General features: G+C 44.8%; 1 protein-coding gene across 10 annotated transcripts in view; it reads left to right on the forward strand.

Annotated features, from left to right (window-relative positions):
• The window catches only part of DEPDC5 (DEP domain containing 5), an 85,163-nt gene that overhangs the window by 29,036 nt on the left and 35,573 nt on the right, over window positions 1-20,554 (forward strand). For 4 of the 10 annotated variants that reach the window (XM_025199281.1, XM_025199280.1, XM_014518133.2 and 1 more), the window contains exons 19-26: window positions 4,060-4,180; window positions 4,593-4,816; window positions 7,009-7,212; window positions 8,675-8,810; window positions 11,737-11,834; window positions 15,615-15,680; window positions 17,002-17,185; window positions 18,351-18,511. In XM_025199281.1, coding sequence (XP_025055066.1) covers window positions 4,060-4,180; window positions 4,593-4,816; window positions 7,009-7,212; window positions 8,675-8,810; window positions 11,737-11,834; window positions 15,615-15,680; window positions 17,002-17,185; window positions 18,351-18,511 — 1,194 coding nt within the window. The remainder of the gene's footprint in view (window positions 1-4,059; window positions 4,181-4,592; window positions 4,817-7,008; window positions 7,213-8,674; window positions 8,811-11,736; window positions 11,835-15,614; window positions 15,681-17,001; window positions 17,186-18,350; window positions 18,512-20,554) is intronic. The other 6 variants (XM_014518134.2, XM_014518135.2, XM_006019862.3 and 3 more) reach the window with 3 other exon arrangements.

Raw genomic sequence — 20,554 nt, forward strand, 5'->3', positions numbered from 1 at the left:
TGGAGAGCATCTGAACCTGCTGATTTGAACACGTCCAGCCCCTCCAGAAGCACTCTAACCCGGTCCTCCTCAACCTTAGGTCTTGAGGCGTTCCCCTTGAGTCCATCTTGAAACACAGTGGGGGAGTCCTGGTCCCTGCACAAGAAAACGGAGGTGAAGAATTTGTTAAAGAAGTCTGCCTTCTCCTCTGGCGCAACCACCAGATTGCCCAGCGCATCTTGCAGGGGCCCCACATTTCCTGGTGCCTTCTTCATCCTCCACAGGGTCAGCTGTCTGTGCTCGCCATACAACTCTGTTGGCTAGATCCAGGATCCAGCCTTCTCATTTGAACAAGGGGGCTCCCAGAATCAACTGTTCAGTGGAGCCCTCTTGTTGAACTCCATCTATACTAATTTCTTGGGGCCCCTCTGGGAATTGGATGCAGGTGGTCACCCCTGTGCACACCATCCCGGTGGACTCCTGCCCTGTAAAGGATCAGAGTGTAATTTGATCAGTCTCAAATTGCTTCAAGTCCCATTTCCCCCCAAATACATTTAGCGCAGCTCCGGTGCCCAGGAGTGCACTGGTATGCCCTTGAGTTCCCACCATAACGGGTATTCGGGGTCTCCCTCCTGGATCCCAATTGAGGGTCCCCAATTTCTCCCATGAGCCTGGGCTTTGCTCAGGGGTCCCATTACGGGGGCTCCGTGAGTGCTCTTCGGAGATCAGGGCTGAGGCCGCTACCCTGTTAGAATGGGGAGGTGCTGCTCCCTCCCTAGTCAGCTCTGCCATTTTGATAAGCAGCTCGGCTAGAGGCTTTCCATGCCATTTTCCTCTTGGTTCCCCATGCCGCATTAAAAACTTCCACGCTGCTGACCAAATCCCGTTTTCCCCCTCTCTTTCCTTTGATACCCTCGGGTTAACCCAGTGTGGGCTGGGTTGATAATTTGGACCCCCAATCCCACTATCAGTTTTGGGGTATGCACTTTCATTAGAATAGGTAACCATATAATTTGGTGCATCATTAGGCTTTTCTCTGAACTGCGTGGCTGCAATCGCCCCCCCTTGACGTCCAATTAACCTCTCTGCACCCTGAGTCTGGGCTAGGACTTCTCCCAGCACATATCTCCCAGTCTCTCGGAGCAGCCCCATTGGTCCAATTATGGGCTGATGCATGCCTTCCTGTACCTCCTTCCAAAACCCAGGAGGGTAATCTATACTTCTTATGTCCAGTGTCCTTTTGTTCTCCTTGTCTAGGGGCAGAACCATCCCCGACAGCAATCCCAACATAACACACCGGATCACATAGTCCCTAACAGGTTCCCCAGGTGTCTGGTGGCTAGCCCCAAACTGTCACTTAAATGTCTTTCTCCCCAAACTGATTCCCAAACCCACTATGCTCTGGGGAATATTGTCTCCCCCAAAGCTGTCCTCCTGATCCATAGCTGCCTGAATCTCTGGGGTGGCGCAAGCCCTTAGTAGGTGATGCCATTCCCAGACACTCAGGGTTTCACACTCCACTACGGTGAGGGATTTCTGCAACCACTGTCCCGAATTCCTAATGTTAGCAGATCCCAGGGTCTTGCCCAGGGCTGCTAGATCAGCTCCTCTGAGGGGGACCGTTACTTGTGTGGTTTCTGTGGGTTTTCCCTGAGCATCCTGAGTGACTGAGGTCCATGTGATTGTGCTCACCTCAGGCACCAGGGTCCTTTCCTGATCTGACTTAGGGTCTTCAGGAGAGGGATCCCCTGCATCCTCTGGATCCCCAGCTTGTTCTCCCCAGATGACAGCTGCTACTTGCAGGCTGCGCTCCTGGAGTTCCTTTTTCAAACGGTTAATGGTATTTAGACAGGGGCCATGGTTGGCCTTAGCTCCCTTCTCAGCTTGGTCTTTAGCCATTGTCTTTACCAATTTTTGCAAGGCTTCTCGGCTAGCCTTTTCTTGGTCCAATAATTCCAATTGTCGGGCATTGTCTTGATTTACTTTTCTCAATGGCTCATTTTCATTTTCCAAGTTCCGAGACAACCCCTTTAGAGTCTGATTACTGGTTTCCAGTTGGACACATCTATCTTTTAGAATTTGGATTTGCTTCTCCTTTTCCTCAATTTCAGAGGCTTGCTGAGCTTTTTCCTCAACTGCTGTTTTTACAGCATGCCATAGTAGCCAGACAAAGGCACTGTGTTGCCTTTGAACCGAGGGTTTTTCACAAAGGCAAAATCTTTCAAATTGGGCTTCAGTGTCCCCTGTGGAAAAGCCTGGGGTGCACACATCCTCCCTCCATGCACTGGGTCCACCCTTCAGAATCTCCCTATGGAGAGGGGAAATTTCCTCCCTCCGTACCCACTTATCCTCTTGGCCTCCTGCTTCAGCCTTAGGGTTTTTTTTCCTCTAAACAGAGACATTTTTCTCAACATGCCTCAAGCCTGTCAGTTTCCTTGAGCCCTCGCACTCCCAACCAACTCTGCCCCTGCAGTTCTACAACCAAATCCCTTCCTTGGGATATGCCCACCCCCTTAGGTGACAACTAAATCCAGACCCTCCTTGGGTCTGCCCACCCCCTTGGGTGAGTCTAAATCCTAGTCTATCCCCTTGGGTGACTATTGCCCGTCCACCTCTGTGGACGTGGCTTCTATCTGGAGACACGGTCTCCCCAATTACCAGTCCGCTAATAATCCTAGAATAATGCCTGCGTTCTCCACCAAATAGTGTTGGCTACAAATGTCCAACTCGGGATCCTTAAAATTCTGGTTTATTAGATGGATTGAAAATGCTGTAATGAAGTCAAATCATAAACCTTGGGGCTGGCGCGCGCACGCGCGCACCCCCCCCCCCCGGGCCGGGGGGTCCGGCTGGTCCTTCTGGCTGGACAGGTCGGGTGCTGGTCAAGTTGGAGATCAAGAGGGCACCCCTGAGGGTCACTTTTCATTGCTTTTTATCTGTCCTTGGCAGACTTTGGTGACTCCCCAGTTTTCAGGTTTGCCCAATCCAGGGGTCATTGATCCTCGTGGGACTTCCCCCTTGGTGGCTACTGGATGGCATCTGTCAGCCCCAGGGGTCATACGTGCAGGTTTGGGAGTCCATTGATGAATTTTGATTAATTTACCGCTGTCATGAATAGGCCTCTGGGAGCGGTCGATCTGAAGATATTTAGCCCCAAAAGTTGGTCCCCGGCAGGGCTTCTAGCCCTTGAACAGTGAAGTTTAGAGAATTCCCGGTTGCTACATTCTCCTATTGATTTTCTTCCCTTGGTTGATCTGCGGTTTCCTCAGGTGTTAATTGCGCTTGTTACTGAAGCCGGCTACTGTGTTACGCATTCAATCACTGATTCACTCCCTCTTTCAGGGGCCCACCTGATACAGGGAAGCGGGGTTTGATTCCTGCCCTTATTAACATTGTTACAGTGTATAACTTACTTCTAAAACTAAAACACATTTAGTTAAAAGGTGAAGAGTAAAAAATATAAGCTACAAGAGTAATGCCATGGCACACAAATAGATAAAAATACCAAAATACAAAGGGAGATACAAAATGCACACGTACAAACTTTAAAACACAATTCCTTATCTTACAGTGAAAGAAAGAGGAAGGTAGAAAAGGTAGAAGAGGAGAAACATAGCCAAAGAGGGGAAAGCAAATGCAGGCAAGAGGTAAAGGGGGTTTTCTGCTGCAATACCACTCTTGTTACCAGGCACACACATGAGAATAGAAGTGGGGGATGCTTTTTGTCCTGACTCTTAAGGTCATTTTTGCATTCATGCATATATACTGGTGGAAAATGGTCATGTACAAATTTCCTCACAAAAACTGGAAGACATTTGATGACTGTCTGCATAGAAAGGAGTTAAAAGTGGGCTTTGAACTTTGATTCCCAGTCATTAACTTTCATTGTTGTAACGATAACTCTGCTTGTAGTTGTTTTGTTTGTGAAACACTTTTGATATGCATTTCCTTTCCATATCTTTTGGGATAACTTCCTCTCTCTCTGTGGTGAGAGCTGGATGGTTCTAACTCATCCAGCAATCCCAGAGCTTGAGCAGGATTCTTAAAGAAGGTTACATCATAAAATGGTTTGTGTTCCAGCGTTGGGGGCACCTAAGGATGCTGAGAATGCCCTTCCCATCCAAGTTGATTATGATGGCTATGATGCCCAAGTGTTCAGGCTTCCTGGTCCATCCAGAGCTCAGCGCTGTACCACTTTCAGGTAAGAAGCCCTGTGGGAAAGCTGTTTTAAGTTCACCTTCAGCTTTTTGCTGCATTTGCCCATATGTAAAATACTGTGGGGAAAGATGGAGAGAGCTGAACCTCAAGCGCTTAGAACTTGTTTGAAAGTAGTAGACTAACCTTTTCACAGGCTACCAGTCAGGTTCCGGCTGATGGTTCCCTACTATGCTGCTGAGAGTATACGCGTGTGGTATGGGAGCTAAGCAAAAGATGAACTTTTGATTTCCATCCATATTGGATTTTGCTTTTGTGTTTAACTGGTAAGATGATTGCTGCTGCTTCCTCTTTGCTATGCTTTGGTTAGATTTTGCGAGCTAAGACAAGCTGTACTACTTGGTAAGGAAGTGACAATCTCATTTTCATGCCACTGAATGTCTCTTTTTATCCTCCAGCAGGTCTGTAAGGGAGAGAGAGAGTCGCACCAGGAAGAGCTCTAGTTCTTACGATGTCTCATCGAGCCCTTCCCTGCAGAGTCGCACTCTGCCCCCAGAGGAGGTGAGGAGCCAGGCTTCTGATGACAGCTCCCTGGGCAAGATCTCCAACATCCTGATGATCCCACGACTTCATCTGCATCAATACGAAGTCAGCAGCTCCTTGGGCTACACCAGCACCCGAGGTCAGACTGAGGCACGGCCGCAAATAGGGTTGTTCCTTAGCATGCCTCTTGTTTGTGGGACAAGAGGGAGGGGTTCTGATTCATATCAGCCACTTCCAAACCAGGGCAGTGGAGGCATTGCTCATATGCGCACCAAAACTCCAGGTGTTGAGTGAGTGTTCATTGGCAGTGCACACTGCTGTTGTCTGGGTTCGGTGCTCTCTCTCTGCTATCTTTGTCCCTTTTGTATTTGTATTGCCTTGCCCTACATAGGCATGTTCTGACACTGATTTGCCCATTTCCCCTGTCTATTATCATCTTATAATATCTCACAATTCTCCTGTGTCCCCTCTGCAAATACGGATACGTGCAACTTGTGCTTCATTTTCAGGTCACTTTTGAATCTGTATAATGGAAATTAGACTCAGCAGTGAACCCTGGGGGACCCCACTTATAACTCTGCTCCATGAGGGTTTGCTGTCATTAGCTATAACTTTCTGGATTCTTTCTCTTGCCTTGCTGAGTTAGCCATCATGCTTGTCCTTTTTATTAATGTTGTTCACTGTCTGCATGTAGTGCCTTCTGAAGGCTTTAGAGTCATAGAGTTATAAAAAAGTGGGGCTGGAAGGGATCTCCAGAGGTCATCTAGTGAGTCCAACCCCCTACCTGAGGCAGGATCATCCCTATCCAAACCATACCCTAAACTCTACATAAGACTACCCTTAACCCTGATACAACATAGGCCTAACACCTTAACCTGCCACAGGTAAAGCAGGGAAACCACGGCAGCCAACGTTCTGCTTCTATAAAATGTTGTTAATATATGCTCAAGAGATACCAGGTCCCTTTCTGAGATCTGAGTGATTTTGTCAACCTTCAGCTGCCTTTACAAGCTCTGATATTGTTTTTTTAAAAACAATCGATCATATCAGTTTAACTTGAGCTGCTCTTCCTGTAGTTTGTCTTGCTGACTCAGTTCTAACTCCAGCATTTGTTCTCTTATGGGAGTAATTGCCAGCTATACTGTTCACAACTTGAAACCACATTTGCCTCTCTAGTTCTCCAGTACTCTCCTTGTATATTGACCATTGTATAAATAAAGATGGCATGCTGGTTATTTCGTTACTTTGATGAAGGCAGAAAGGTTCAATGAATTGAGCCCCCTGGTCAGGGGTTCCGGAGACTTGGGGTCTATTCCTTGTTCAGAAATTGGCCAACTGCATGAACTTGAGTCCCTTCACTCCTCTGTGTTCATTTCCTTACCTTTTAATGGAGGAGTGATATGTTTGTAAAGCACTTACAGTAAAATTTATCATCTGTAGATGTCAGCGTATGGGCTGACAGGGGATTATTTTTTTCAGAGTTCTGGAACAGAGCCCATCTGGTCCTATTGACAGAAGCCAGTGTGTGCTTTGATCTGAAAAATAGCCTTTGTGCCTCACTAAACCTAGTTGGGGTGATGGGGTCTTAGGAGTTTCCTCACTGTTGCCTTTCTCTGACATTAAAAACATCCATAAAGTACTCCCTTAAGCCTTCTACTTGTTCTGATATACGTGTTTCATCCTGAATCCATTAGACTCTGTATACTTAGAAGAGATCCTCATTCCATTATTGTAATTTTTTTTTTTCAGTGCAGTGTTGTTTTTGGACTTGACTGAATTTAGCCCATTGTGGTTTTTTCGTTGGCTCTTTGATTCTTTTGTGGGATTTTGTAATGGCAATAACAGTCCAAGGTTTTTATCTGTAGTTAGCAACTTATATTTGCAGGGGAAACCAGTTTTCCTAAAATCCGACTTGAAAATGTGAGGTTGACCTTTTCAGGGTTGACACATAATTGGAGTAATACAGTGACTTCATTCTACTGCTTTCTTATCTCAGTTTTCTACTTGTCTAGCTTGTCAGGAATATCTAGAGCTCTGGGCAAGAATCTCATATTATTATTTACAAATCTAAAGACAGAATCAATTCTTTGTAGCTTGTTGGGGGAAAAAAGTTTCCTCTCTGGCTTTCTTACCTTAGGCGTTAAAAATCTGCCTGGACACCTGAAACACAGAAAATCCATATTCTGTGTTGTCTGGTTTCCTGTTTGTGATGTAATCTTTATACTGCCTCTAGCTTCTTCCCCCCTGCAAGGCCTTATTTCATGAAGTAGAACATCCTCTTTCACTTCACCTGTATTTAATCTCATGTTAATTTAGAGCTTTGTGTTGCAGATGTTCTTGAGAATATGCTAGAGTCACAGCAGCGAGACTCCAGCGCGCCAGGGAGGTTCCATGTAGGCAGCGCAGAATCCATGCTGCACATTCGGCCTGGTGGATATACACCACAGCGTGCGTTAATAAACCCCTTTGCGCCCTCTCGCATGCCCATGAAGCTTACATCCAACAGGAGGCGCTGGATGCACACATTTCCTGTGGGTAAGTCTTTATTACTTAGTTTCTTTCAAACCATCGCTACCCTGCCCTGTCAAGCGTTTGTGGCTTTAATATGCATGGACAGATCCCACTGTCAATAAGCTCCCACCACAAAATGATCTGTCATAGTTGAAATCGACTTGCATCAGGGGTGAGTTGAGAACTGATACATTTTAGTGAAGCAAAGGTTCTCTTGACTCTTAAGAATGCAGGTGTTCTGAACGTGGAAACACTGTGGAGTAAGTTTATACATTTCTTACTCTCTAGGGAGTAAACTTGCAGTCAGTGGTGTACGTAGAAACCATAAGATGAAAATGTCTGGCTTTTGTTAGACAGAAGATACCGAGGGGGCTCTGACTGCATTTAGTAAGAGTCTTAGGGACATGCATACACTTTTGTATTGTGCTTATAGGATTCAAACACTGAACTGTGCCAACCTTTCCTTAGTCTTTGTCTACATTATCAACTTCTCTTGGCTGGCGGTGGGGGGGGAGGGGTCTGAAAAGATGGCGCCCTTTAACTGATGTACCCCGAAAGGGGGCGCACGTCTGCTGGCAAAAGGTAGCCAGCTGCCAGGGAACTGGTATATGTTCCAGCAAAAAATTATGTCTTGTTGGCAGTGCTGTTACTACGCCAAGTGTCCTAGTGCTGCTGTTAAGTTACAGCAGAAGCAACCCTTGGAGTATGGACATAGCTTTAGTGCCTTATAAATACACCTTCCAAAAATATCTCTTCTGTTAAGAATATAATCTTCAGGGTTTCATTTGGCTTCTGCTGTAGAGCAAGGGGATTGCGCTCCTTGCCACCATGTGCAGCTGACTGTAGCCATGCGTTGTCAGCCACCCCGAGCGCCTGCTGCTGCTTCCTGCTGGTGACAGGGGCAGTGCGCCATGGGGGAGGGGGGGTCCTCACACCCACACCCTCCCTCACACCCACACCCTTCCCTCCCAAGCTCCGTGCTCCCACTGCTCCCCTGGGTGCAAGTTCCACACTCCCACCAGCCCCATGCTCCATGTTCCTGCCCAGCTGCAGCTCCCCTTCCCTCCATCCCCGCTGCTTCCCTACCTGCTGCCAAGAGAGAGTGCTGCAGCAGGGAGATGAGGTGCCTCTAGATGCCAGGAAAGCCAAGCAGGTCTCCCAGAGGCTGCAGCAGTGGCAGCAGCAGCCCTGCCTGGAAGCTGTGTACTGGCTAGGCTAGGCCCTTCTGCACACGAGAGTGGGAGTGAGGGATGTGGGCTGGGTGGGGTACAGTTAGTTGGTGGGCACCTGTGGGCTGAATGAAATTGCCTGGTCAGCCGGATTCGGCCCAGGGGCCATTTTTTGCCTGCCCCTGCCATAGAGGCACCATGTTAACTTATTGGAGCTAGTGTTGCTTGTGCTAGAGCAGAAGGAGTTGGGGGTGAATGGGAAAAACTGAAGAAACAAGAGCAAAGGGGGTGATGATGATAAATCTATAATGGTGTAGGTCCATCGGGAGAAGCAATCCAGATCCACCACCAGACTCGCCAGAACATGGCAGAAATGCAGGGCAACGGGCAGCGGGATTTGACACACTCCTCTGCTGAACTGCTGGAGCTTGCTTACCACGAGGCAACTGGCAGGTGAGGTTATTAGGGGGGGATCTTTCACAGCACTTGTCTAAGCAAAAGCACAGTTCCAAGTAAAGAACACTTGTACAAGGCTAGCCACATATTGGGTAAAGAGAATAGCAGTTGGCTGTGATGCTCAGCACCAGTGTTACAGTTTTATTATGAGACCCCAGGCATTGAAATGGTTTATTTTTCAGCAGTTTGTGCAGTTGGATTACTGTTTTTCATGGTGTACAAGTCGATGTGGTGTAAGTCGATCCCATTTTTCTGATTCAAAAAGTTAGGATTTTTGTAGATCTGGCATATAAGTCGACCTATCTTTTTGGATCAGAGACATGGGGTCAACTTATTTCAGCCCCTGCGCCCCAGCCCTTACACAGGACACCTGTGGGGTGGACACGTACAAGACCAGCGCCACTAGAGGGGCCGGAGCCAGGCTCAGTGCTCGGCTAGTGCAGTCCAGGCAGTGCCTCTCGCAGGGGCCAGGGCCAGGCTGCCTGGGCCACAGCAGCCAAGTGCCGAGCCCAGCTCTGACCCCAGCCCTGGCCCCTCCAAACAGCACAACAAAGACAGGCTGTGCTCCCTGCTGCTGCGTGTAGGGGGGGGGGGGGGGGGGAAGGGGGTGATGTTCAAGTGCCAGCAGGACTGCATGCCACAGGGCGGCAGTGCCTGCATGGGTCATGAGTGCCTGCTGCCTACTGGCTGCTGTGTGCCATGGGGGGGGTGTCCCACTTCCCCCTCCTTCCCTCACACTCCACATAACCACACCCTCCCCCACACCCACACCATGCCACCCAAGCTGCACTCCTGCCACCCCCCCCGCTTCCACTGCAGGCTTTGCACTCCCACCACACTCCCCCCATCCCTGCTGCTTCCCTACCTGATACCCTGAGCAGGAAGACAAGGAGCTGGTGGATGCTGTGGAAGCTGAGTACACTGGTGGCTGCAGCCCTGCCTGGAAGCTGTGTACTGGCCAGGCCAGGCTGGGGATACAGTGTATAAGTCAAGGTGGAAATTTAAGGGTCACTATTTGGGCTTCAAACTTCGACTTATACAGCATGAAATACGGTACTCAAATATATAATCATTGCAGTACACCTCAGCTGTGATCATTCTGGAAATTGCTACAGTAGGTACCCTGTAACTGATTGACTTATTTTTTGACTTGTTGATAGACATGTTTTTGGTGCAGAGAAGCGTTTCACAGAAGCTGTGACCTTCATTTCAGAATAGTACATGTCAAGCATAGGGAACAGTTTTGACTTGCAGTACTGTTGAGCAGTGTCAGTTATAATGCTTCTTTTTCTCCTTCTTTGTAATGAAACCTGGCAAGATACAAAGCCACATAATGTAAGGGCTGGATTGATGGTTAGAGAGGCTGGCTGCTCATAAAATTGAATTAAGATTTCTTTTTATTCACGGGCCTGCCCCATGTATTGAACTCTACCAGCTTCCTTCACTGATCTGAGCGTCAGCATGTTCAGCTCTGAGGCAGGGGCAAGCCCACTTCCCTCCTATAGCTGGTATATACATTAAGTATTCTCTTCATTGTTAGGGAGGTTGGTCCCTTCACTACATTTAACGATGAGCAGTACAGCAGATACCCCTTCCACCTCCTGGTACTCCTTTACTTGCTTTTTATATCTACATCTTTATTAATAAGGTCTGTATTACTTACTGTGTCTGTGCTTTTTTAATTCTTCTCTTGTTAAAATACTGTTTAAATAAAGCAGGTCAGTAGCATAGCCACTTATAGGCTTGATATTAATTTAATGTCTCTTTTCCCTCCTATGCTTTAATCAGTCTCTTTTTCCCTAAGTGTCTCTTTGTTCTTGTGTGTTTGTAAATGCCTTTATTATTCCCCTTTTATTTTTTTGGCTGGCATTAACTGACACATTACAGCTCTGTCATTTTACTTTGAGCCCTAGCTATGACAGTCTCCTATTTTCGTTCCATCACTTTTCTCCATTTCCTGTACAGGTTCTTTTTTCACACTGACTTATTCTCTTCCTGCATCTTTCTTTCCAAGGTAATTGTAATCTCACCTTTTAACTTATGGTGTATTTTAGGATTCTTTTGTCTCTTTCCATGTGCCATAGATTCAGTACTGCCATGACACCTTGTTCACCAAGCTTTAGTACCCAAATTGTGCTTTTGTTAAGAGATTTATTTCCCGCACAAAGTCTTTCCTTTTATCTTGAATTCAAGTGATCATTAACACCAGATTTTCATAGTCCCACATTCTTGGTTTATTATTGGCTGTTGAATATAAATCAATCCAAGATAGTCTTCTCAGGGTAGAATTTTTATTTTATAGATCCTGAGATTGGATCTGTATGTAATTTAGAAATCTTAAGTCTTACTTAGCTGTATTCATCTCCTAGTTAAATATTTGAGTAGCTAGCTTGATGTACCCTGCAGGAATATATCAGTGTTTGCCAACTGGTGTGTCGCAGCATTTGGGGCTGGAGGCACACACCCCGCCTGCTGCTGCTGCGTACACAGACAGATGGGGAGTATGGCTCCAGCCAGGCAAGGGGCATGGCTCCAGCCCAAAATGCCATCCGGCTGGCTGTGCACCACCCCTCCCTGTCAGTGTCCAGCTGGCCACACGCTAACCCCCCTCCCCACTCGGCATCCAGTTTGCCACGGTACTTTTTTATTTAGGTAAGTGGTGCTGTGGGGCGAAAAAGGTTGGGAAAAACTGAAATACATTATAGGTCACTGGCAGGGCACCAAACTGTTTCGATCAATATTCAAAATTGGTAAAGCCCCTTCTGTGCCTCCTGCCATATAGGCCCTCATCTGAAACATGTTGTGTGGAGCACCATTCACCAAAGCCTGACCTGAGACCTTAGATGCAGTTTTTGCAACTGTGCTCTGATTGGAATAGGGGACAGTATTTCTCTTTGATCAGCCAGAATCTTGTTCTCCCTAGGCATATCGCTTCTCGTCATCCAGGTGACAGCATCTCCTGCTTAACCTTTGGTGGAGCAGAGGAGTTCTCAAACAGTTTGGTCAACAGCAACAATGCAGGTAATAAGTACTGGTCAATAAAGTAAACACAGAGTTTATAGGCATTGTAGAGTATCCATTGCCTGCAGATAAGGACATATGATTAAAGTAACAAAGCAACAGGGAGGGAAACCGTGCAATATGAGTGAGTCCAGGAGTTATAGGATAAAAGAAATGAACAATGCCCGACAATTATGGTTCCAAAGCTCTGTACAAATAATGGTCACTCATTGCCCTTGCTGTTGATTGGTTGTGTTTTGCTTTTCTAGCTACATTTTACATTCTTTACTGTAGAGAACATGTTAATTCTCCAGAAATATTAAAGATAAACAGTGTATTCAGTTTAAAGAAAGTGAATTCGGATGAGATCTAATTCCTGGTGTCCCGATATGAAAATACTAAAAGGTACCGTAAGTATCTCTATGCTTTATAGTTTGTCATGCTGTGCTAGATCATGTCATAGCATGCTGCTTCTTTATTTAAAGAAAAATTAATCTTGATTATGTTAGTAAGAGTGATATTGTAGCTGTGATGGTCCAGAAATTATGTGAGGCAAGGATTTCTTAGGGTGATAGCTTTTATTGGGCCAGCTATATAATTGGAAGAGAATTGGGAGACAAGCTTTTGAATGCAAGATATTCTTCCTCAGGTCATGTCTTGCGTTCAAAAGCTTGTCTGACTCTATGCAAACAACATAGTTGCTTCAAGAAAAGGTATCATCTTAAAAAATCTTTGTCTTTCAAATATGTAGCTTAGAAATAAAAATGAATTTGACTTTATTTCAACTAGCTAATAATTCTCAGGGAATAGAGTTTGGACATAATGAGAAGTAAACTAGAAGCTCCAAGAGAAGTTGTAACTATGGGTTTTCCCTTTTGCATTGTAAGTGATGGGTTGCTGAACTTTTGCAGCCTTAAGAGTGCTCATCCAAAAGGCACTTAAGCACAAATTCAGACCTTTAAGCCTGATACTGTTTATGTAAAAAGTTTCGCATGAAATTAAATGTTTTGTGGAGTTTGGTCCTGTGTGAAAATTAATGCTGATATCTTGACAGAGTAAGATGTGCTCTTATGCACTTGAGTGCAGAGTAGTAGGAGTGAGACCTCCTTCCTTTAATGGTGAGACCTCAATTATCGGGAAGTTCAGAATTTCTGATGAATCTCTTAAAAGCAATAAAACTTACGTGCCAAACAAAATGTTCTGTTGTTGTAACTGTGCGTTTGCAGTTTTGCAGCTGATCTTTTGAATGTATTTATGCACTATACAAAAAACTACTGTCATTTGTATAATTTTTTAACATGTCTGGCTATTTTCCATTTTTCTATTTTTTTCATAACTTCTGAATATCTGTTTTCTAAATTATAGATAAGTGACTCTTAAACTGAAACACATATATTCTTCCCTCCCACACATGTACAGTACAAAGCCAAAGAGACTGTTTGCTAGCAAACTTAATGACAGTAATGTTTCTTTGCGCTTCTAGATATGTGGCAATCTGTACCCGTTACCCAGTAAAGTTAATGTTATTTCTGTTTTGTTATTTCCTCATTAAATCTCCAGCCTCACTTGTGTACCTTCCAAACTGAGTTTGTGGTTTTGTTCTAACAATTGTTGGATTACACTTTAACTATTAGATATGATTTGCACAATATAGAGGCAGAAAATGTACTTAAGCAACAAACATAGTTTGCTTTTGGGAGTCTCCTCAGGCCTATACAATATATCATATATGAAGTAAAAGTTCTCTCTGTGGCTGTTTTCTTGCTCAAACTCCATCTGAGTACCTTTTTATAACTAAAATCTCTCAAAGCATCTGCAGCCACTACAGCATGTCTCAGTGACTCAGAACTTATATTTATTTCTTTCCTGTAGCATGAGTCACCTGTGAATTGGAGCAGATCTCTCTTTATTTGTAACAGCATGATTTGTCTGTGAATCATACTGGATATTCTTTTGCTACCTACAGCATGGTTAGTTGCAACATGTGAAAAATTACCCCGACTATTTATATTGAGATTTAACAGGTTGTCTGTATTGTCCAGCAAATGCCAGATGGCAGGTTAGAGCAAATAAATCTTATTGCAGTTCCCGAACTGGATGGCAGATGGCATTAGTGGAGCTGATATAAGATGACTGGCAACTTGTCCCTGCCACCTTTTTGCTTTCCTGCCATGACTAAGGAAGGCAAAAATGCACCAGTTCTTACAGTGTCTGATTATTGTAAACTATATAATACATTATTTTAGATCTCCACTCGTATGATAAAACTGTAAGAGCTACCTCTGCACCCATCCCCGGCAATATTTGTGCCAAGTATGCAGCCTCTAAGTTGGCTGAAAATGTAATTAAGCAAACCAACATAACGTTCTATTAAAGGTTTTAAATATGAAGAGTTTGATTTTGTTTTCAGTTGCACTACCATAAATTCAAAGGAACTCAGTTTAAGTCCATGATTAGTATTGATCTTTCCTAGCATATATGAGAGGAGAACATATCTCAAAATTTGGTAATTCTGCAATACTTGTTGTTTTTCCTCCTCTCAATATGTGTATGTTAACTCTTTCCTTTCAAGGATATAGAGGTGTAGACAGCTACATTTTATAAGTTGAAAAATAATAAATGAATGCCTACCTGCCTGTTGCAGTCCCTGATTACTTTTATCAACTTTTGTTGATGTTTTCCACTCTAAAATATATCACTATTAATAACAATAAATTAGTATTATTATAATTTATTATTATTATTAATTTTCAGCTCTACTTGGCATTGGTGAAGCAACCCTTGGAGCATTGTGTCCAGTTTTGGGCCTCATACTTCAAGAAAGATGTGGACAAACTAGAAATAGTCCAACAGAAAGGAACAAAAATGACTAGGGGCCTAGGAAATGTGAATTATGAGGAAAGGCTGAAAGAACTAGAATTAATTAATTTGAAGAAGAGAAGACTGAGGAGGGGATTTGATTAACAGTCTTCAGATGCCTGAAGGACAGTGGTATATAAAATAAAAAATGGGAGAGAGAGAGCCTTTTTCTGTGGTTGTAAGGGAGAGGACACGGAGCAATAGCCTATATCTGCCACAGAAGAAATTTAGGGTTGAGATTAGGTGGACCTTTCTGAGTTTGAGGGTGGCTAAGAATTGAAACTGTCTACTTAGAGATATTGTAGAATCCCCATCTCTGGAAATTTTTAAGAGAAGGTTGGTCAGACATTTGACTGGGATGGCTTAATCAAGAATGATCCTGCCTTGAGCAGGCAACTGTACTAGATGACCTCTTGAAGTCCTTTCCAGCTCTACTTTCCTATGTTCCTATATTTTGATGTTATTAGCAGAGATCTGGGTTTTCTGGTTGCTGCAGAAAAAACATGGATTTTCTTTAAAGGAGAGAAACCTGGGAAACTATGGGTTTCCCCTTGCAGGCTGGTAGAGTTCCAGCCTGCAAGGGGCTGCTTGGGGCTGGGGAGACTGGGGGACGGGGGGCTTCATGTGCATGTGCACACGTACACATGCACAAGGCAGCCAGGCGGGGCTCCTGCAGCTTCCTCCAGGTAAGTCTTTGGGGCGGGGGGGCCCACAGACAATGTGACAGGTGGGCAGGGGAGCACTGGCGATGCTGGTGGGAGGTAGCTTCTTTAAGTATTGGTTTTCTTAGTGTATTTTATTTTGTCCAGTGACTTGAATGAACATCTGTGAAGAAAGGCTTTAAATGCCTTGAATTTTGTGTGCAATTAATGTATTTTGTTGCAGTGAAAAATGAATGTTGCACGCAAATTGTTACTGAAAATACATGTCGGTTTCTTGTAGGGATGAACATCCGGACCCAGAACAAGGATACCGTGGAAGATGCTGTTTCCACTTCTCCAGATCCGAGTAAGTGAGGGAGGTTTTGGGAAGAGCTCTGCAAAGTGAAAGGCAGGGTGATTGGTGCACTGCCACAGCACTGCGGGTTGGTAGGCCAGTAGATGAGGAATCTACTGAGTATGTGGCAACAGTCAGGTTTGTTAGGCATTTCTCTGGTTAGCCATACTGCCCTAATGTCCTATGGCTTTATTGCTTCAGCCTAAGCAATCAATCTCCACATCATTTCCTGAATTCCTTCTCTGCCAGATATTTTCATATAAAAAGCTGAGGGAGCTATGGGCCTTTCTATCTGCCACTGAATTTAAAGGTCTTATTTGATAGCAGCTGGCACGCCAGTGGAAGTAGAAGAAAGGCAATCTGTTTATATCTCCGATGCCATTATTGAAGTCTACCTCTTTCAGAAGTGAGTGTATCTCTGCTTCAGAGAACTCTTCTTTGCAGTAGTCTGTCTGGTATCACTTCTTTGCAACTATATATTTTCTCCTCATAACTGCTAAAATAATATGTATATGGTAAAGTGAAACAGCGTTATTGCTGCGATAGCTCTGTAACGATGAATTAATGACTGGTAGTTGGCCAGAAGGCTATAGTGCAGCCTGATTCAAAGAGCCCTGGAAACAGCCCTGTAATACATTGATGACTGATGTAATTTATTTGATTTTAAGTCTGTTTTTTAGATCTCCAGAATATTAACAGTTATAAATGCAGCTTTTGGAGGGAAGAAACACTTTCCAAGATATTTTTTTTCTTTCTTTGTACCTCTTGGGTCTGTCTCCTATTTTTGTAGCTCCAGAAATACTCTCTTGCTGTTGTATGCTACCTATCAGAAACAGGCTGCTCTGTCATTCTTCTCTCTTGCCCCTCTTGCAGTCATCCAGCAGGAAGAGCTGGTCTGATTCCCTTGCCCAAACTTGGAATGTTGATTTTTTTCCCCCTTAATATGTTTAATAATGTGTAATTGCACCTGACTTGCAGTAACTTCAGCAGCACAGCACTTATATCAGCTCTAGCTTTCAATCAACAGACAATTAAATGTATTAACTTTGAATCCCATTTGCATGATGGGATTGAATTAGCATGTGCACTGTATTTGTTTAACAAACTCTGTCTTTCTCTCTCCCCTCCCTCCCCCTTTCCCTCTTATTCTCCTCCCCCACCCCGCCCCCGTGGTGACTCTTATCCTACTCTATGCTTATTTTTCATCCTTCCCAACTGTCCTCTGCCTTTCACATCACGCACCCTTCGTTTCTCCTCCTTTCTGCTCCTAATTTTTCATGGGTGACCACACATGCCCCCATTGTCTTTCCCTCCTTGTGATGCAACGAGGCAGTTCTGACGCTGTCTGCTCCCCCCGTAGTGCCAGGCTTCTGTTGTACAGTTGGGGTGGACTGGAAATCTCTCACTACTCCGGCATGTCTCCCTCTTACCACGGACTACTTCCCGGACCGCCAGAGTTTGCAGAATGACTACACTGAGGGCTGCTATGATCTGCTCCCAGAAGCTGACATTGACAGGTTTGGCCAGCACTTCCTCTGTAGAGTATCTTACATCAGGGTAGACCTAATGGAAGATGAAAGCTTTGTGAGCTTCATACACTAGTTAGCTGAGTTGCCAATGGAATGTACATTTCTCTTCTGGGTTGAGTGTTAGACCTTATTCAGTGTTCACTTCTGACAGTTCTGCTTCCCTGTGCTTATATATTAGAACTGTCAGAAGTGAACACTGAATAAGGTCTAACACTGAACCCATTCAAAAATCATTTAGGTACTGAACCTGATCTGATTCTTTACCTGTAAGAAGCACATCAAGCCGCCTTCCCCCCCCAGCTGTAACTCTTTTGGCAAATGCCCTGGAAATTCTAAATGTGGATTTTAAATTACACCTCTTTGCTAGCAGAGCACTCTTCCTAAAGCTGTGCATCTTTCCAACAACTCTTTAAACTTTTCAAAAGCTGGAGCAACAGAACAGAGGTATTAGCTCCTTCTGTATTAAGGAGGAATGAAACTTCTTGCAGGGTGTGACAAAAATCATACAGACCAGGTGCTAGGGAAGTGTAATAAACAGTAGAATACAAGTAAAATGTCTTAGAAGAAACAGCTGTGTCTGTGTATAAAGCTGGGTGGTAAGATTCAGGAGGAAAGAAAGGAGTATGGACTGGTAGTTTAAGTGCACACTTAATGGTTTGAATTTTTCTATGATCTGCTACTGATTGATGGTTGATGAATTGGTCTGAGGTAGAGGTCTTTCCCCACTTCTAGATTTTTGAATTCTACCAAACATTTGCAAACATTTGAGATCTTCTGGAAAATCCTATGGAAATGTCTATTGTTAATATATGTGCTAACTTGTGCAAGAGCTGAGACTACTTTATCTACTGTTGTTGTAAACAAGCCTTTATTGTGGTCAGAATGAGTCTTACTAGCTTCAAAACTCTTTTAAGAGGTCCTAGTCGATGTTGACAGACAGTTGGGTCACAGCTACCTTCAGAACACATCTGTGTCAGCAATGGACATGCAGCTCCCTTATGTCCTGATTCTGCAGCTGGATCTGTGCAGGCTCAAGGTGCTATATGCACAGATTCCATAGAAATGGGGTTCAGCTGGGAAAAACAGAGCCAAGAGCAGGCATGGGGTGAGCATCCTTGCTCTGACATGTCTCCTGATTAACATTTGTGCCCAGGAGGGATGAGGAAGGAGTGCAGATGACAGCCCAGCAGGTATTCGAGGAGTTCATTTGCCAGCGTCTCATGCAAGGATATCAAATTATTGTGCAACCCAAACCACAGAAACCAGCTACCACTGTACCACCCCCTCTCAGCAGCAGCCCCCTCTACAGCCGAGGTGAGTCACAGCTTCTCTTTTGTAGCTTCTCTTTTCCAAAATAAGTTCTCTCCTGTTCTTTTCTTCAGTTTGGCGTATGCTTTGCCTTGTGTGATTGGTGCCTCAGAGGAAATGACCCAGAAATGGGGTGGCACAAACAGCAACTCCGTACAGGCAATGCAGACCCAGCTCTTGTTGTACTGGATGGGCTTGGGATTGTGAATATGAGGTAGACTGTCCTGGGGGACAGTTCTGAACTGTGTTTGAAAGCTATGAGCTCACTTGGATTTATTCCATATTGGAATAAGTTTCTAAAATTGACCTTACTGCAATTTAACTCTAGATTCTTTTTTCCCCGTGTTTTTAAATGGCTGTCTGAGTCACACTGGGGAGGGTAAACTGTGTTAGCTTTGAACGATCTGAAAACCTTGGTTGAGGTAATCCAGTTTAATCCCCAAAGGAGTTGGCTCCAGATGACTCAGAGTGAGCTGTATATAAAGCTGGATGGTAAGATTCAGGAAGAGAAAAAAGGGGTATGGACTGGTAGTTTTAGCAAACATGCTGCCAACATGAGAATCATAGTCTAAGTACGGTAGTGGCTTTAAAGGCGCACACACTATGAAGTTGATTAAATGCAGCCAACACTAAGCATGACCATAAAACACATTGTCCACATTGGGCAAACAGGATAGGTTAGTGCAACCAACCTGAATAAGACATATGGTAGTGCCTAGTAAGCGTAGTCCTCACTGCTGACTCCTTTTTCAAGTCATGGAAAGCTACTACATTGCATACATTTTGACTTCCTCTTTATTCCTACAGTTGAGCTGCACACCTTTTCCCCCATTTCCAATTATTCCTGTTTTTTCACTAGCCTTAAACGCCTGGAAAACATCACAAAACAGGACCTAAACAGTTCACCCAAAATCCCTCAGTTGCCCTCTCTTTCAACCTCTCACATATGACTAGTGTGGCCCCATCCTCCATGAGGTGGAGCTGGGCCAGGTTGCTCTACACCTCATCTACGTATAAATTTTTGGAGCATCCCAGAATTCATGATGAAAACACCAGGTTCCTGTCATGAATGGTGGGCTAATTAGCACATGGATCCTTTGTGGGGGTGTATGGAGTACATGTACTGAGCAGTGCTGAGCCGTGGGGGTCACCATGGCTTGAAATGTTGATTCTGGTGGGGCCCAACCCAATGAGCTTCATGGTAAATCATGAGCCTTTGGCTCTGGACAAATATTGTACATAGTAGGAGAACCACCTGGGAGCAAGGATGGAGTAGGGCCTTATAACCCTTCTTTACAAGAAAGGAGAGGTGGGACCTGAGATACTGGTATCTGATAACATTCCTGAACCTTGACTACAAACTAATGGCTAAAGTCTTGTCTAAGCACTTTGTCTGGATTAGACTCCCCCTAGAAGTGGTGCAAGCACCTACTCTGGATAGTTAAAGAAATGCCTGGATGCTCACATTGCTGGGGTTATCTGACCCCAGCTGACTTCCCTGCCGTTTGGGCAGGGGGCTAGACCCGATGATCTCGTGAGGTCCCTTTCAGCCCTAACGTCTATGGAGTCTATTATAGGTGCAGTGAGCCACAAGAACCAGCTGGGGTGACAGATTCATGAAGCCCTGATGCAGCTGTGAGATGCGCTTCAGTACCGATGGAAGAGGGGACAGAATGTCACCATGCTGAATCTTGACTTGAAGAAGGCCTACAACCAGGTGTATCCCATCATCTCCTACTGGAGAAGCTGAAAAAGATGGGAGTCCCCACAACCTTTATCTCCTGGATAAAATCCCTGTACACGAACATGAGTAGCAAGGTACTGGTAAACAGGTCCCTGACAGCCCCAATTGTGGTGGAATTGGGCATCAGGTAGGGCTGTCCACTGTCCCCGATCCTGTTTATCTGTGCAATGGAACCACTAGCACAGTGGCTCAGGCAGGAACCGAGGATCAGCGGCGTGAAGTTCCCAGGAGTAATGGGGAAGAGATGAAAATCCTTGTTTACATGGATGACCTTAACATCATATGCCAGGGACAAGGGCTCAGTG

The sequence above is a fragment of the Alligator sinensis genome, unplaced genomic scaffold, assembly GCF_000455745.1.
Source record: "Alligator sinensis unplaced genomic scaffold, ASM45574v1 scaffold505_1, whole genome shotgun sequence".
Classification (NCBI taxonomy): domain Eukaryota; kingdom Metazoa; phylum Chordata; order Crocodylia; family Alligatoridae; genus Alligator; species Alligator sinensis.